The following is an 18650-nucleotide window of genomic DNA, read 5'->3' on the forward strand; positions in this document are numbered from 1 at the left end:
CCAGTCCTGTCGCTGCTGCCGATCTTCCGGGCGTGTTGCTGCTGCCGCCGCCGTCGCTACCGCTTCCGAGTACGCCGGAACCGGCCCCAGTCGCGACGCCGCCTTCTCCGGGACCCATCTCGCTGGAGCACACCCCCAGGTCCACGACACCTATGGATGCTGCTCCGGAGTTTTCACGCATCATCTCGTCCAGGAGGCACGTTCCACGCGCAAGCTTCCGTCCTGGACATTTTCGACCATACTCTCGTGTTTCTCCACGGGATCTTCTCAGGGCCTCCCAAGAGGCCATGGATGTCTCCGAACTGTCCGTGTCTCCAAGGAAGTGAGTTTTTTTTTCAAGGGGGGAAAAGTGTTGTGACAGTGCCACGACATTCAAAAGTGCCGCTACGTTAGTACGCGAACATGGCGATAGAGGCGCTCCGCAGCTCGGCCGAGCGCGGGAGCGCCACCTGGCTATGAACGGCGCCGGCCGCATATCACGGCACGGCAGTCGAATGACAGATACGGAGTTAGTAACATGTAACCCGCTAGTGGTTCTACTTTTGTATATCCACGCAATTTATTAGTGATTAAAGGTTATAACACATTCCATGATCCAAACACTGTTACATGGTATTCATTGTGGTATGGGACTATGCAGGCAACATTTTTAACTGTTAAGATGTACTTCAGAACACATTTGCATTTTGTATAATTTTTGTAGTAGTATCCTCATCCAGTCATTCCCCATAATTTCAGTTTGAATGAAGGTTTATTTTTTAGAATCTTCAGAAGTTTAAGAGAGTCATTCACAATGTATTTTGTAGTATATAGACAGTTGTGAGTTACAGTAGTTTAAAAAATCATTTCTACTTAACTGCAGAGTATTTTGACAAGATTTTTGTATGCAACTGTTTGAAACTGTACAGTTGCAATGTAAATATAACCCTAATGAAATCTACTGATGTTCCTGCTTACTTAAAAACTGGCATATTGGTTTACATTTAGTTTTTATCTTTCAGCAGCAGTATACACTGACTGCAGTTGTTCTGAATTTATGCTCTTTTTGAGTCTATTAGGAAAAAAAAGAAGAAAATAAGTTTCAGAAACAAATTTCAGCACCTCCAAGAAAGCAGTAAACTGAATCACAGGTTTTTCTCTTGTTATAACCGAAAACTATTTGTTGGGTGTTAATCACTTCAGTTCTTAAAGGGAGCCAACCAACAGTTGAAAGAGTGTCAGAAAACTTAATGTAACGTATTTTGTTTACTGTTCTGTAAAATGGTGCACGAGCCACACTTCAATCTCATTGCAAATTGTCAGTGCTGTCTCAGTGACCTGTAATCTTAACTCAGTCCAGTATCATAGCAAGAGGTCGCAGTTACTATGTAAAGAAAATACAACTAACTAACTAACGACTTACTCTTGCATTAAAGTCCATCATTATCATCTTTTATTGGGATTTACTGTTATTTGTTAGCTTCTCAAACTCTTTTTAGAGGTCTTCCATATTCCAATAAGAATAATTTAATTGGATAGATACAAAATCTACTCACCAAGCGGTGGCTGAACACACATGTAAAAGGTGGTTGTAATTGGCAAGATTTCGGAGCCAGTGCCTCCTTATTCAGGCAGAAGGGTTGAAGGGGAAGGAAGAGGGGTGAAGCAAAATGACTTGAGAGATTTAGGAAAAGAGGTAGATTTTGGGAAAGTCACCCAGAGCCACAGGTCTGGGGAGACTTACTTCTCACAATTAGAAGGAAAGACTGATTGCCGGGGACTGTATTGGTCAAGATTTAAAAACCTGAGCTTAAAGGTAATATGCAGACAGAGGCTATGGCTTAAATATCATGCATCAGTTAATAAGAGTGAAAAACTGTGTCATTTGTATGTGACAGAGGTGGGGCAGTGAAAAATAAATGGGTAATACAATGAAAGATGTAGAAAACCAAAATGGAGTGAAGCAAAGAGTAGTTACTATAAAGAAATGCTGAGATGGAAGAAACTAAAGTAAATTAAGGCCAGGTGGGTGGCGAGAAACAAGGACATGTTGTAGTGCTAACTCCCACCTATGGAGTTCTGAGAAACTTGTGCCTGGGGGAAGAATTCATATGGCATGTATGATGAAACAGGCACCGAGGTCACGACTGTCATGTTGTAGAGCACGCTCTGCAACAGGATATTGCCAGTTGCCGGTATACACCCTCTGTCTGTGACCATTCATTCTAATTGATAATTTGGTGGTAGTCATGCCGATGTAGAAGGCTGAAGAGTTTTTATATTACAGCTGGCGTATGACATGTCGTTTCACAAGTGGTTCTCCCTTTGATAATATATGTTTTACCAGTTACAGGGCTGCTTCAGGTGGTGGAAGGAGATGTATGGGGCAAGTCTTTCAGTGGGGATGGTCATGGGAGTAGGAGCCATAGGGCAGGGAGATGGGTGCAGAAGGAATACATAGGGTCTGACAAGAATATTGTGGAGATTGGAAAGGTGACAGAAAGCTATTCTAGGTGTGGTGGGCAAAATTTCAGACAGAATGGATCTCATTTCAGGGCATGATTTTAGGAAGTCATGGACCTGTTGAAGTAGCTGATTAACACATTCCAGACCAGGATAATACTGATTCACCAGTTGTGTGCCCCATTGTTGTTTTTGGAGGGATCAGCAGTACTAGGACTGGATGTGATGGGCCGGGAAATTTGCTGTTTAATGAGGCTGGTGGGGTAATTATGTGCAGTGAAGGCTGAGGTGAGAATGGTTGAGTACTGCTGTAAACAGTCTGCATCTAAACAAATATGTTTGCCTCAAATGCCAAGGCTATATGGGAGGGAATGTTTGACATGGAAAGGATAGCAACTGTCAAAATATAAGTATTGTTGTTTGTTGATAGGTTTAATGTGGACAGAAGGATGCAGCTGGCCTTCAGTGAGGACGAGATCAATGTCAAGGAAAGTGGTATGGCATTCACAATTGGATCATGTGAAATTTAATTGGGATAAGGTATTCAGAGATTCCACGAATTTTAGCAGGTCAGCCTCATCATGAGTCCACATGGTAAAGATCTCATCAATGTATCTAAACCAAACCAGGACCAGAAGACTTATGGAGCCCAGGAAAGCCCCTCTCCAAGCGAACCATGGAAAGGTTGGCATAGGAAGGAGCCATCCTGGTTCCCATGGCCGTACCCCTGATCTGTTAGTATGCCTTTTCCTCAAAGGTGAAGTAATTGGTGGTAAGTATAAAGTTGATTAAGGTGAATAGGAAGAATGTCATAGGTTTGGAATCAAGTGGGCTCTGACTGAGGAAATGTTCAGCAGCAGACCGACCATGTATATGGGCGATGTTGGTACAGAGGGAGATGGCATCAGTGGTGACAAGCAAGGTGGTGTGGTGTGAGTGGAACAGCCACGGTTTTCATATGGGTTGCAAGTGTTGATCAACTAAGGTAGATAGATGTTCAGTGGGTGCTTTGAAACCAGCAGCTATAGAATGGCCAGGATGATTGGGTTTGTGGATCTCAGGAAGAAGGTAAAAGGTGGGAGTGCATGGTTTGGTTGAGGTGGGAAATTCTATGGCTTGAGGTGTTAGTTCTTGTGAGGGGTCTGAGGTTTTAAGGAGGGACTGCAGGTCAGTTTGAATCACAGTGATGGGATCTTGGTGGCAGACACTGTCTGTATAGGTGCCTTCATTAACATAATTCTTTCGATCAAGTACTACAGTGGTAGATCTTTGTCTGCTGGAGCGTAATGATGAAGTCATCAGCTTTTACGGAATTTAGAGCCTTCAGTTCTGCAGAGGCCACGTCATGTTGTAGGGACCTGAGGAAGGGTTGTGAAGTAGTGATGGATGTGAGGAATTCTTCAAAGGCTTGTAAGTGATGATTGTGAGTTAGTGATGGTGGATCAATTTGGGATCATGGTCTGAAGTTTTCAAGGCTGGGTTCAGTGTCAGATCTGCTGTTGGAAATGTTGTGGGATTGGGTTGCAAAGTGATATTTCTAATGGATGTTAAATGTGAAGGAAATTGGGTCATTCACCAAAGCAGCATGATAAAATTGAGGTTTAGGGCTGAAAGTCAAACCCATAGATAACTCAGATAATTCAGGAGAGGAGAGTACTTTAGATGAGAGTTTAAGGACACTATACTGGTGTGACTGGTTCTTGGTCTGTGAGGCAGTGATGAAGGCTGTGAGATGTTAAGTTGGCCATCCACTTGTTTTGTTTATACGTAAGTCTTTCATGTTTTTGTGCATTTGTGTTTGGCTAACTGCTCTTATGGACTTTTATTGCAGTCTACATCAATTTAATTCCCAAGCTAAGTAGTTTACATTTTCTCCTATGACTTTTGCTTTCTGTTTACCCAGTTTTAAAGTTCTTTTTTCCTTCTTTCTTTACAAGTCTTTTTTCTGTATCATATAGATTGACCACTCTTTATCTCTTATTAATAATTTTTGTACAAATTTTTGTGATTTTTTCCGTGATATTGTTCCATTTTTCTATCTTTTACACCCTTTGCTTACTTTTTGTTGTTTGCTGCTCCCACAAGTTCTAACTCTCCAAAATGCCCTCTCTTGCCAAGGTTAATCCCATGTCATGTTACATATGCTCTTTTTGAAAACATGCTTTTGCACTGTCAAAGCTAAGGTCTCTCATTCTCTTTCTTGAAATCTACTTGTTCCTGCGAGTTACTCCGAAATGCCTAACATTGAAAGTCCCTGTTTCTGAATGTAATCCTACTCTGCACCAGGCTCTTTTACAGTTTCAGTACCTGGCTAATCTGTGACCTATATGTCTCATCAGCCAGTATCCACTCTACCAGACTTCTCTCCTTCTACAATATCCTCCAGTTATCTGCCCCTCATGTTTCCTTGAGTGGTATCATCCACCAAGCCAACTTCAAACTGCAACAAGCTATCCCACCTTCTCCTAATCTACCTGACAGTGGTGTTTCCCATCTTTTCCTTCTGCAGCTCCCTAAACAGCCACACCATCCACCACCACTCCTCTCCTACAAATCAGCTTCGTCAACTTCCTTAACATCCCACAGCCTTCACCACTGCCTCCCAGACCAAGACTTACACAGAATCGCAAGAATCAGTCACAACAGTACAGTGCCCTTAAACTCCCATGTAAAACAGTCACCCCTCCTAAATTATCTGTATTACCTAAGATTCTCACTTTAAGCCCAAAAACTGCATTTAATCATGCTGCTTTGTAAAAGAATATCCATTGGAAATATCACTTTGCAACCCAATCCCAAAACCTTTCCAACAGCAAATCTGACATTTAACCCAGCCTTGAACAGTTCAGACCACTATCCCAACTTGATCCACCATCACTACCTCAAAATCATCCCTTACAACCCTTCTAGCATTGCTTCAGAGCCATTTCTCAGGTCCCTACAACATGACCCTAACCTGGTCTCTGCAGAACTCCTGGCTCTACTTTCTCTAAAAGCTGATTGCTCCATCTACCACTGTTGTACTTGACCGAAAGGAGAATGTTAGTGAAGGTCTATGTCAGCTGCCTGACACCTCTACATACACTGTCTGCCATCAAAATGTCATCCCTGTGATTCAAACTGATCTGCAGTCCCTTCTTAAAACCTCAGGCCCCTCACAAGGACTAACACCTCAAGCCACAGAATATCCCACCCCAACCAAACCATGCACTCCCACCTTTTACCTTCTTTCTAAGATCTACAAACCCAATCATCCTGGCCGTTCTATAGCTGCTGGGTTCAAAGCACCCACCGAACATGTATCTGCCTTAGTTGATCAACACCTGCAACCCATAGTACAAAGACGCTCCTCCTACATCAAAGACAACAACCATTTCCTATATCATATCAAAACCGTGGCTGTTCCACTCTCACCACACCATCTTGCTTGTCACCACTGATGCCATCTCCATCTGTACCAACATCATCCATATACACGGTCGGTCTGCTGCTGAACATTTCCTCAGTCAGAGCCTACTTGATTCCAAATCTATGACATTCTTCCAACTCACCTTAATCAACTTTACACTTACCAACAACTACTTCACCTTTGAGGGGCAGGCACACTAACAGATCAGGGGTACGGCCATGGGAAACAGGATGGTTCCTTCCTATGCCAACCTTTCCATGCATCACTTTGAGGAGGCTTTCCTGGGCTCCATAAGTCTTCAGATCCTGGTTTGGTTTAGATACATTGATGAGATCTTTACCATGTGGACTCATGGTGAGGCTAACCTGCTAAAATTTGTGAAATCTCTCAATACCTTCTCCCAATTAAATTTCACATGGTCCAATTGTAAATGCCATACCACTTTCCTTGACATTGATCTCGTCCTCACTGAAGGCCAGCTGCATGCTTCTGTCCACATTAAAGCTGTCAATAATCAACAGTGCTTATATTTTGACAGTTGCCATCCTTTCCATGTCAAACATTCCCTCCCATATAGCCTTGGCATTTGAGGCAAACATATTTGTTTAGATGCAGACTGTTTACAGCAGTACTCAACCATTCTCACCTCAGCCTTCACTGCACATAATTACCCCACCAGCCTCATTAAACAGCAAATTTCCCGGCCCATCACATCCAGTCCTAGTACTGCTGATCCCTCCAAAAACAACAATGGGGCACACAACTGGTGAATCAGTATTATCCTGGTCTGTAATGTGTTAATCAGCTACTTAGACAGGGCTGTGACTTCCTAAAATCATGCCCTGAAATGAGATCCATTCTGTCTGAAATTTTGCCCATTACATCTAGAATAACTTTCTCTCGCCCTCCCAATATCCATAATATTCTTGTCAGACCCAAAACTCCTTCTGCACTCATCAGCCTATCCCATGGTTCCTACCCCGTGACCATCCCCACTGCAAGACTTTCCCTGTGTACCCTCCTGTCATCACCTATAGCAGCCCTGTAACTGGCAAAACTTATGCTATCAAAGGGAGAGTCATGTGTGAAATGACACGTGTCATATACCAACTATTATGTAAACACTATTCGGCCTTCTACATCGGCATGACTATCACCAAATTATCAATGAGGATGAATGAACATAGGCAGGGGTCTATACTGGCAAATCGTGGCATGCTGTTGCAGATCTTGCTCTACAACATGACAATCATGACCTTTTTCATTTCACAAGCCATATAGACTCTTCCCCAGACACTAGTTTCTCAGAACTCAGCAGGTGAAAACTAGCTGTACAACATGTCCTTGGTTATGAAACTTTCTGACAGATTAAAACTGTGTGCCATACTGATACTCGAACTCGGGACCTTTGCCTTTCGTGGGCAAGTGCTCTACCAACTGAGCTACCCAAGCATGACTCACGCCCTGTCCTCACAGCTTTACTTCTGCCAGTACCTCGTCTCCTACCTTCCAGACTTTACAGAACCTCTCCTGAGAACCTTGCAGAGCTAGCACTCCTGAAAGAAAGGATATTGTGGAGACATGGCTTAGCCATGTCTCTGCAGTATCCTTTTTTTCAGGAGTGCTAGTTCTGCAAGGTTCGCAGGAGAGCTTCTGTAAAGTTTGGAAGGTAGGAGACGAGGTACTGAAGCCATGTCTCCGCAATATCCTTTACTTCAGGAGTGCTACTTCTGCAAGGTTCTCAGGAGACTTTCTGTAAAATTTGGAAGGTAAGAGACAAGGTACTGGCAGAAGTAAAGCTGTGAGGACAGGGCGTGAGTTGTGCTTGGGTAGCTCAGTTGTTAGAGCACTTGCCCGCGAAAGGCGAAGGTCCCGAGTTCAAGTCTCAGTCCAGCACGCAGTTTTAATCTGCCAGGAAGTTTCATATCAGTGCACACTCTGCTGCAGAGTGAAAATCTCATTCTGGATATGTCCTTGGTTTTCGCCATCCACCTGTCCTTAATTTATGACAGTTTCTTCCATCTCAGCATTTCTTCACAGTAACTGCTCTTTGCTTCCCTCTGTTTTAGATTTCTACATCTTTCATCGTCTTACCCATCTATTTTTCACTGCCCACCTCTGTTACATACAATGCACTTAGCTTTTCACTCTTATTAACTGAAGTATAATGTTTGAGCAGTAGTCTCTGTTACACATCACTTTATCTTCCACCTTTAAGCTCTCAGGTTTTTAAATCTCTTTCGATGCAGTCCCTAACAACCAGTGTTTCATTCTCATCTTGTGCGGTAAGTCTCCCCTGACCTGCACTTCTAGGTTACTTCCCCAAAATCTACCATTTTTCTTAGACCTCTCGAGTCCTTTTCCTTCACCCCTCTTCCTTCCCCTTCAACCCTTCTGCTTGAAGAAAGAGCCACTGGCTCTGAAATCGTGCCAGTTAGAACCGTCTTTCTCGTGGGTGTTGCGCTGCAGCTCGGTGAATAGATTTTTTATTTATCCAGTTAAATTATTTTGTCAGTAATTGGTTGTTGTCATTGTTCCAATAAGAATATACACATATTGGTGCAAATACTTTGAATGATTTCCTTTCAAAACATGTCTTGCTATTCTGTCTGAGATTGTGTTAATATAAACAACTTTATTTCATATATCAAGGTGCAGATGTAGAAATAGTTCATGTTTGCTCAATAGTATGTAGCATTTCCCTGAGTTTCCTCAGTCCACTACTGTGAATTTTCTTTTATCAATGCCAGAATACTAACTTCCAGTGACCTTACATGCAGCAATATGGTGTCTGACAACCCTACACCTGATATAAGAGCCTACCAGTATCCAAAATGTTTATTAAGATATTTGAAATCTACTGAACCTTGGCAGTGCTATGCTCTGTTCATATTAAACTCTTACAGAGCTTGCACTGTTCAATTACACATAAAAATACTTCTCTGAAAGTAGCTCAGCTACTATTTCACATGTGTCATTCCTTTTAATCCTGCTAGTGTCATCATCATGATATATGTTTTCAGTGTCTCCAGGCTACAGGAGCTATTGAGCTGCTTCAAATCAGATGTGCCATTCCTGCTGGGAGAAAGATATGGATTTAACATTCATAGGCCACATGGAGGCTATAATTATGTGACAGGAGGAGGTGGCATGGTACTCAGCTTAGCAGCTGCACAGCTTATTGCCAAATCTACCAAATGTCAATGTCCAGACATCTCAACACCAGATGATATGTTTCTTGGATCATGTGCCACTAGGCTGGGAATACCAATAATTCACATTCCAGGATTCCACCAGGTTTGTATCCCTGATACTTGTGTTACGCATTGATGAGTATTGTGGGTATTCACAGCAAAAACCACCAGTGCACTGTGTTATTTAAATGTTGTCATAGAAGCTCAGAAATGAATTTAATTCATGTCCAAAATATTTGTAGTTGAAAAGGAAAACTTATTCAGTTTATGAAATGAAGTTGCCACACTAGGATAAATGAGTTTTTCACTTTCTAATTTTGTGTTAACTTGATTTTGAACTGGAAAATATTTTCTTAGACAAAGAAATTGTTTCCTGGGTCTCAGTACTTGACCAAACAACTGTGTTGTAAATATGTCTTCTTTAACACCCATGAAGTCAGTAATTTACATTACAGGAATTCACTGGCTTAGTATTTTTTAAATTGTTCCACATTGTGGTAATTTTTTTTCCTAATTTGAACAGAAGAAAGCAGCGAAGTCAGTATAGAATTCCACCCAGATTTGTAACTGTGGAATAGTATGATATGAAGCAGCATCCCATCATATGGTTTCCGAATGGTATTTTAAGGTGTTATTTCTGCTGTAGGAGCCACATATCTTGCATTATCTGTGCAGATGGTTGGTAGCAGACATGGCATGTCCTCAGTGAGAATTTCTATGTTACCACACTAACAGCTATCAGCAAGACAGCAAGCACAGGATGAACAAGACTCATGATGTGAAATTTAAAACGTTCATGGCATATAGAGTCTCCCATGAAACATCATACTAACTGGCAGATGCCAGTAACTTACTGCCATAATATTTCAGTTCAGCATCCTCTGGCCGTCTTCAGGTGTATACTGGTGAAAGTACACTGAGCTCCCTGTTGAAAACTGCACTGGTGCATGAATGGTATATCGAGTAGTCACTGCACATGTGTTGCTAGAGCCCAGGCTTGCCTGCTGCAAGTCTGCATTACTGGAGCATCCTCCTTGATATCAATTTGACTATCTTCACCTGGGACTTCAGACACTCATGTCTCCACTGATTTGTTAACAACAAAACTCCAAAAGTTTGAAGGATGACCCACATTTTTTGTATCACTGTATTTCATCAAGTGACCAATTGTATTAAGTGGTTTGCAGTAGTGGATTTACTGTCTTAGAGTGTGCCATTTGTGTTCCATGATGTGCTCCTGTACATACATGTCATTTACACTACACAAGGGATCCCAGGAGGAATGGTCATTATTCAGGGACATGACAAAAACTATGATTCGAAGCAAAAAAGTATAGTAAATGTGGGCTCTAAAATGCATACTGTAAGAGCTATGAATGTTTGTTCAGTAGAAGAGACATGTTTCCTAGTAGCGAAGATGGGCATTTTTTTATTGTTTTAGTTCATCCTACCATCTGTCAGAATATTGAAAGAAAAGAGCTTTCAGTAGAAGAGATGTGTTTCAAAGTGCCAAAGATGAAAGAGTGCTCATAGTTATTAAGGTATGATTTTAGAGCCCATGTTTACTAGACTTTTTGCTTTGAATGGTCATTCCCATCATATTCTGGAATATTTACCATTCCTTCTGGAACAACGTGCATATAATTTACCACACTCACATGCAGTCCTGTAAACACCTGCCTTACACAACTCTTAAGTCATCTTTGACTGATCCTAGAAGGGCTGATATTTTTGATGGAGGCCAAAAGATCACATTAACCATATGGTTAGTACTTTGGCTATTTTCACAGTAATTTTTCCAAAATATGACAGGTAGGCTGTCGTCTTTCAAAGGGCGCATTCTTTTTCTTGTTGTGCCGTTTATATGACTATAGTAACTTCATCTGCTGAATGAATATCCATTTTCTGGGGACATAATTTGGTGGTATTCCAGTTCTACTTGCAGCATCTGAGACTGTAAGGGAAGGGGTCTTCAGAATGCCCATTGTTTGTGCTGGAGGATGGCAACTAGTTGCCTGCAAATACAAGTCTGTATGAATAGGCTTTTGAAATATTGAATGTCCAAGTGTATCATCTCCATCATATCATAATAACACACCTAAAAATGGGAAACAGCCTCCTTTCTCTACCTCCACAGTAAATGTTGTGTTTTTATGTATGAGTGTAGATGTTGAAGGAAGTCTCAGATACTATCCAAACCATTAGGCCAAACTACGAAAATGTCATCATCATATTGTCAAAATACTGTTGTTTTTAAATCTGCTGAGCTGAGAGCAGGCTCCTAAAAAGCAGGGGAGAAAAGGATTCCTCATGGCAACATCATCAGATTGTTCATAAAACTCATTGTTAAATAAAAGGTACATTGAGGAGCGAACAACAATGCTGTTATGACAACACCTAACCTCTTGCTAATGAGGTGTAGCAAGTCCACAAAAGGCACTTTTGTAAAAAGGTAAACAACAGCAAAACTGACTGGTAAGTCACTGTTTCCCAGCTTAAGTTACTTAAGTCAGCTATTAAAAGGAGTAGAATTACTTTTTTGATGTGGACATTTGCCAATAATGGCTTTGAGTGAAGATACCAAGTGCTTGGAAAAAATCATAGATGGCTGCGCCAATACTGATCACTATAGGTTGTAGAGACACACCTTCTTTATGGTTCCTAGGCAAAGTGTATAGCCTAGGTGGAACTGAACCATGTGGTTTCAGTCTCTTAATGACATCCTTTGGTAGAGAAATTGAATTCAAAAGTTCTGCTGTTTTATCCTCACATGATTAATAGTGAACCAGCACTTTTATTAAAAATGCTGAACATACAATGAAACTGGTAACAATTGACAACTGGGGATGTAATTCTGAATGATACAAATGAAGAGTTCCTGAGTGAGTTCTACAAGAAAATTGAAAAGTCACCCATTAATAAGTTCACCAATTATGGTGAATAACCATTGACAATCTAAGCCCAGCAGCATATAAATCTCAGAATGAGACTCCTTGAAGGTAGCACAGATCCCAAGTTCAGTCAGTTGTACACTATCCCAGAATTACAAAGTCTAATGAGGCCAGGGTCCGAGCAGAGGACTAGCTTCTGGTGACTGCTTAGTGGTTCATGGTGGTGCTTCTGCAATGATCCTCTGGGACTGATGCTGCAGCTGGAACCACCCAGTCTTTAGGGGACAGTTGCTTAATTATAGATCAGGCAGATGCCTACTTAATTGGGGCTCTAGTGGACATGTGATCTGAACAAGCAAAATAGTTCTCCACCTGCAGTGCCATCAGTGGTGACACTAGCATCATGGTGTGGTGATGCTGGTGCCATGAATTTTCTTGGAGCTGTTCATAGGCTTGGTTCTAAATATGTGAGAATCTGTACATCAGCCAATATGTTTATATGCATGCAGTGCGCCGTTGCCTGTGCTGCTGCCCATTGTGGATCTGTTTGTGCGGCAACCCACTGATCTTGGGTGCATTACCGGTAGATACAGTCACAGGACATTGCAAGTAGGATGCTTGCCAATCTTATGGAACTCTAAGTCACACAGTAAAACATTGTTCTTATTCACTTGGTCATCCCATGGCATGAGCATGGTAACAGTACCTTTGTCCACTTTGCGTACTACCACATGCACGTCTGCTCATATGTTTTCCAGTCAGACAATGCATGGAATACTGTTAAAGAAAGACTTCGTGCTCTGCCTGAGTAGCATCATTCTGCAATTTTGCTGTGTGAAGACAGTCAGCCTGATAGTGAGGAGGGTGCTCACAGTAGCACACAGACTTGTAGCACACACACACATGTGGTCCAGCAGTGTGCACAAAGTGACAACTAGCTGCTTGATACATGCACCGGCATGGTTTGAAACAGCAGAGCTCAATGTTCATTCATTAGTATATACCTGAAGATGGCCAGAAGACTCTGTGCCAAAATATTGTGCCAGCAATTTATTGACATCTGGTACTTTGCTTGAAATTTCATGGAATAAAACACATGATATCACCACATTTGACCATGGCCAGGTTGTGGGGGTCTCATGCATGGGAGACTCTATCTTTGAGGTTGTGTAGATACTGGTTTTTTGATGCAATTGTGTCAAAGATATACTGTGAACATCTCAAAGAGAACTGTAACTATCAGAGTCAATATGTAGATGACAGGGATTGTTGTAGACTGGTGCAGACAGCAGCAATGGATGAGGCTTCTGTTCCTATTGTTTTAACTCATGGTGTGATGTTTCTAATTGAGTCCACGGAGACTGCCAGAGAAGGATATCACCTAATGATGTATGGAAGCTTAAAACAGGACAGTTACAATACCCTACTCATGAGTTGTGTGCTGGACAGCAACAACTGGTGAGCAACTAAACCGTTCAAATCATATCTTTCCTGTAGGTTAGGGAAGCTACCACCTTACATGTAAACCCATACGTTGTACATGAGCGTTAGTACTTGTAACATAGCACAGAGATTAGGGTAGTCACAGAAACACTGTCATGGGCTGTTCAAAAATTGGGAGAAGGTCTTCTGGACTGATGAGTTGTTGCACATATTCGTATGTACCATTGACAGGGTACCAGTGAATCCTAAAGGTCTCACACGAAGTACTCTCATTTTGGAAACATTTATGTGGGAACAACACAAGAACATACTCTTCACTCTTGTGCTTCCATAACTTCTCCTATAGAGCTCCTGAGGTGTCCCGGTATGTACAGCATCACCATTCACTTGCCCATGACTCATGAACTGTGTCAAACTGGTTTGGGGTAGCTCCACAACTGCAATTGCAGTTCTTTGGATCTCGGGTCATCTGAATGATTCCCATTGAGCATATACTGCATACCATCATGTGAGATTTGTGTTTCTTTGACTCAACACGAACCAATCACTGTAAGCTCTGGATGGAGTTTGAGTGTTCATGGATCAAAATGACTCTTCAAAGCTTTGGTGTCTCATAGACTGTATGCCATGGTGTATTATCATCTTTGTCGTCATCATCATCATCATCATCATCATCAGGGTGAAAGATGGTGCTACACAATACTACATTAGGTGTAAATATAAGGCAATATTCATGGCTGTATTCCCATCATGTAGCAAATGTGTTCAGCTGTTGGCCTAAATGGTAAGTTTAAGGTTCAAGGAATGTTGTATTCTATTGTATTTTTTTAGTGGTACTTTTGTCTACAAAAGCAGCTTATGCATAAGGTGTTGAGCATGCATATCACACACACACACACACACACACACACACACACACACACACACACAAACACAAAAGTTATATTACAGGACATTACAGAACTTATATTTCCACGGATACGATTTCAGTTAGTGCCATTCACATTTATATAACACACTCAATATATTTAAATATTCTTCCATGGAGTAAAAGCAGTGATGCATTAAATATGACTTTCTAAAAGTTTCAACCTCACTATTTGCTTCTATTTTTTTGGAAAATTTCTTATTAAGTTTGATTATCATATGGAATGTATCTTTCTGCCTACAGAAGTGTTGATCTGGATCAAATACAAATTATGAATTCATCAGATATGTTATGTGGTAAGAGCTGTATAGGTGAATCAGTATTTTGCCGTAGAATGGTATTGAATGTGCTGCAAAAAATTAGTGCTGAAACAGTGCTTGAAACCTCATTATCAGTATGATTAAAGGAAAAAGAAAATGTGTTGTCTCTCTGGCATTTAGTTGTGACATTACTATTAGCAGTGCTGAAGTAATAATCTCACCCAGAAGGCGCAGGATGCACAGAGAATACTGTACCTGTAGTCCACACTCAGCAAGATAGCAAAAAATTAACATATTGTAATCTGCAGTAGATGCTCCATTACCTGCTGGTTTCTCTGTATGATATGAAATTGTCATGTCATTTGATCTGATCTGATCTGATCTGATTCTTAATCTCAGAAATCTTGCAGTGGATTGTTATACTTGTATATGGGACAAGTCACACTTATAATTTGTACAAACAAACAGTAGAAAATCCAGGGTGGAATAATGATGATACTATGAAAAGGATTGAGTGCTACTCACCTTATAGTGGAAATGTGGAGTCACAGACAGGCACAACAAAAAGACTGCTAAAAAAGTAAACTAATAAGCCTTCTTCTGACTTCTGACAAAACACACACAACAAAGATGATGCTACTTACCAAACGAAAGCGCTGGCACATCGATAGACACACAAACAAACACAAACATACACACAAAATTTAAGCTTTCGCAACAAACTGTTGCCTCATCAGGAAAGAGGGAAGGAGAGGGAAAGACGAAAGGATGTGGGTTTTAAGGGAGAGGGTAAGGAGTCATTCCAATCCCGGGAGTGGAAAGACTTACCTTAGGGGGAAAAAAGGACGGGTATACACTCGCGCACACACACACACACACACACATATCCATCCACACACACACACACACACACACACACACACACACACACACACACACACACACACACATATATAAAAAAACAAAGATGAGGTGACTTACCGAACGAAAGCGCTGGCAGGTCGATAGACACACGAACAAACACAAACATACACACAAAATTCAAGCTTTCGCAACAAACTGTTGCCTCATCAGGAAAGAGGGAAGGAGAGGGGAAGACGAAAGGAAGTGGGTTTTAAGGGAGAGGGTAAGGAGTCATTCCAATCCCGGGAGCGGAAAGACTCACCTTAGGGGGAAAAAAGGACAGGTATACACTCGCACACACGCACATATCCATCCACACATACAGACACAAGCAGACATACAGACAAGCAGACATATGTCTGCTTGTGTCTGCACACAAGCAGACATATGTCTGCTTGTCTGTATGTCTGCTGTATGTCCCGGGAGCAGAAAGACTCACCTTAGAGGGAAAAAAGGACAGGTATACACTCGCACACACACACATATCCATCCACACATACATATGTCTGCTTGTCTGTATGTCTGCTTGTGTCTGTATGTGTGGATGGATATGTGCGTGTGTGCGAGTGTATACCTGTCCTTTTTTCCCCCTAAGGTGAGTCTTTCTGCTCCCGGGATTGGAATGACTCCTTACCCTCTCCCTTAAAACCCACTTCCTTTCGTCTTCCCCTCTCCTTCCCTCTTTCCTGATGAGGCAACAGTTTGTTGCGAAAGCTTGAATTTTGTGTGTATGTTTGTGTTTGTTTGTGTGTCTATCGACCTGCCAGCGCTTTCGTTCGGTAAGTCACCTCATCTTTGTTTTTATATATAATTTTTCCCATGTGGAATGTTTCCTTCTATTATATATATATATATATATATATATATATATATATATATATAAAAAAACAAAGATGAGGTGACTTACCGAACAAAAGCGCTGGCAGGTCGATAGACACACAAACAAACACAAACATACACACAAAATTCAAGCTTTCGCAACAAACTGTTGCCTCATCAGGAAAGAGGGAAGGAGAGGGGAAGACAAAAGGAAGTGGGTTTTAAGGGAGAGGGTAAGGAGTCATTCCAATCCCGGGAGCGGAAAGACTTACCTTAGGGGGAAAAAAGGACAGGTATACACTCGCACACACGCACATATCCATCCACACATACAGACACAAGCAGACATATTTAAAGACAAAGAGTTTGGGCAGAGATGTCAGTCGAGGCAGAAGTGTAGAGGCAAAGAAGTTGTTGAAAGACAGGTGAGGTATGAGTGGCGGCAACTTGAAATTAGCGGAGATTGAGGCCTGGCAGATGACGAGAAGAGAGGATATACTGAAGGGCAAGTTCCCATCTCCGGAGTTCGGATAGGTTGGTGTTGGTGGGAAGTATCCAGATAACCCGGACGGTGTAACACTGTGCCAAGATGTGCTGGCTGTGCACCAAGGCATGTTTAGCCACAGGGTGATCCTCATTACCAACAAACACTGTCTGCCTGTGTCCATTCATGCGAATGGACAGTTTGTTGCTGGTCATTCCCACATAGAATGCATCACAGTGTAGGCAGGTCAGTTGGTAAATCACGTGGGTGCTTTCACACGTGGCTCTGCCTTTGATCGTGTACACCTTCTGGGTTACACGACTGGAGTAGGTGGTGGTGGGAGGGTGCATGGGACAGGTTTTACACCAGGGGCGGTTACAAGGATAGGAGCCAGAGGGTAGGGAAGGTGGTTAGGGGATTTCATGGGGATGAACTAACAGGTTACGAAGGTTAGGTGGGCGGCGGAAAGACACTCTTGGCGGAGTGGGGAGGATTTCATGAAGGATGGATCTCATTTCAGGGCAGGATTTGAGGAAGTCGTATCCCTGCTGGAGAGCCACATTCAGAGTCTGGTCCAGTCCCGGAAAGTATCCTGTCACAAGCGGGGCACTTTTGTGGTTCTTCTGTGGGGGATTCTGGGTTTGAGGGGACGAGGAAGTGGCTCTGGTTATTTGCTTCTGTACCAGGTCGGGAGGGTAGTTGCGGGATGCGAAAGCTGTTTTCAGGTTGTTGGTGTACTGATTCAGGGATTCCGGACTGGAGCAGATTCGTTTGCCACGAAGACCTAAGCTGTAGGGAAGGGACCATTTGATATGGAATGGGTGGCAGCTGTCATAATGGAGGTACTGTTGCTTGTTGGTGGGTTTGATGTGGACGGATGTGTGAAGTTGGCCATTGGACAGGTGGAGGTCAACGTCAAGGAAAGTGGCATGGGATTTGGAGTAGGACCAGGTGAAACTGATGGAACCAAAGGAGTTGAGGTTGGAGAGGAAATTCTGGAGTTCTTCTTCACTGTGAGTCCAGATCATGAAGATGTCATCAATAAATCTGTACCAAACTTTGGGTTGGCAGACTTGGGTAACCAAGAAGGCTTCCTCTAAGCGACCCATGAAAAGGTTGGCGTACGAGGGGGCCATCCTGGTGCCCATGGCTGTTCCCTTTAACTGTTGGTATGTCTGGCCCTCAAAAGTGAAGAAGTTGTGGGTCAGGATGAAGCTGGCTAAGGTGATGAGGAAAGAGGTTTTAGGTAGGGTGGCAGGTGATCGGCGTGAAAGGAAATGCTCCATCACAGCGAGGCCCTGGACGTGCGGAATATTTGTGTATAAGGACGTGGCATCAATGGTTACAAGGATGGTTTCCGGGGGTAACAGATTGGGTAAGGATTCCAGGCGTTCAAGGAAGTGGTTAGTGTCCTTGATGAAGGATGGGAGACTGCATGTAATGGGTTGAAGGTGTTGATCTACGTAGGCAGAGATACGTTCTGTGGGGGCTTGGTAACCAGCTACAATGGGGCGGCCGGGATGATTGGGTTTGTGGATTTTAGGAAGAAGGTAGAAGGTAGGGGTGCGGGGTGTCGGTGGGGTCAGGAGGTTGATGGAGTCAGGTGAAAGGTTTTGCAGGGGGCCTAAGGTTCTGAGGATTCCTTGAAGCTCCGCCTGGACATCGGGAATGGGGTTACCTTGGCAAACTTTGTATGTGGTGTTGTCTGAAAGCTGACGCAGTCCCTCAGCCACGTACTCCCGACGATCAAGTACCACGGTCGTGGAACCCTTGTCCGCCGGAAGAATGACGATGGATCGGTCAGCCTTCAGATCACGGATAGCCTGGGCTTCAGCAGTGGTGATGTTGGGTGTAGGATTAAGGTTTTTTAAGAAGGA

At 42.6% G+C, this 18650-nt stretch overlaps 1 protein-coding gene across 2 annotated transcripts in view; it reads left to right on the forward strand.

Annotated features, from left to right (window-relative positions):
* LOC124787780 (beta-1,3-glucosyltransferase) overlaps positions 1 to 18650 on the forward strand; it is a 117390-nt gene that overhangs the window by 74946 nt on the left and 23794 nt on the right. For both annotated transcript variants that reach the window (XM_047254681.1, XM_047254688.1), the window contains exon 10: positions 8875 to 9148. In XM_047254681.1, coding sequence (XP_047110637.1) covers positions 8875 to 9148 — 274 coding nt within the window. The remainder of the gene's footprint in view (positions 1 to 8874; positions 9149 to 18650) is intronic.

The sequence above is a fragment of the Schistocerca piceifrons genome, chromosome 1, assembly GCF_021461385.2.
Source record: "Schistocerca piceifrons isolate TAMUIC-IGC-003096 chromosome 1, iqSchPice1.1, whole genome shotgun sequence".
NCBI classification, from domain to species: Eukaryota; Metazoa; Arthropoda; class Insecta; order Orthoptera; family Acrididae; genus Schistocerca; species Schistocerca piceifrons.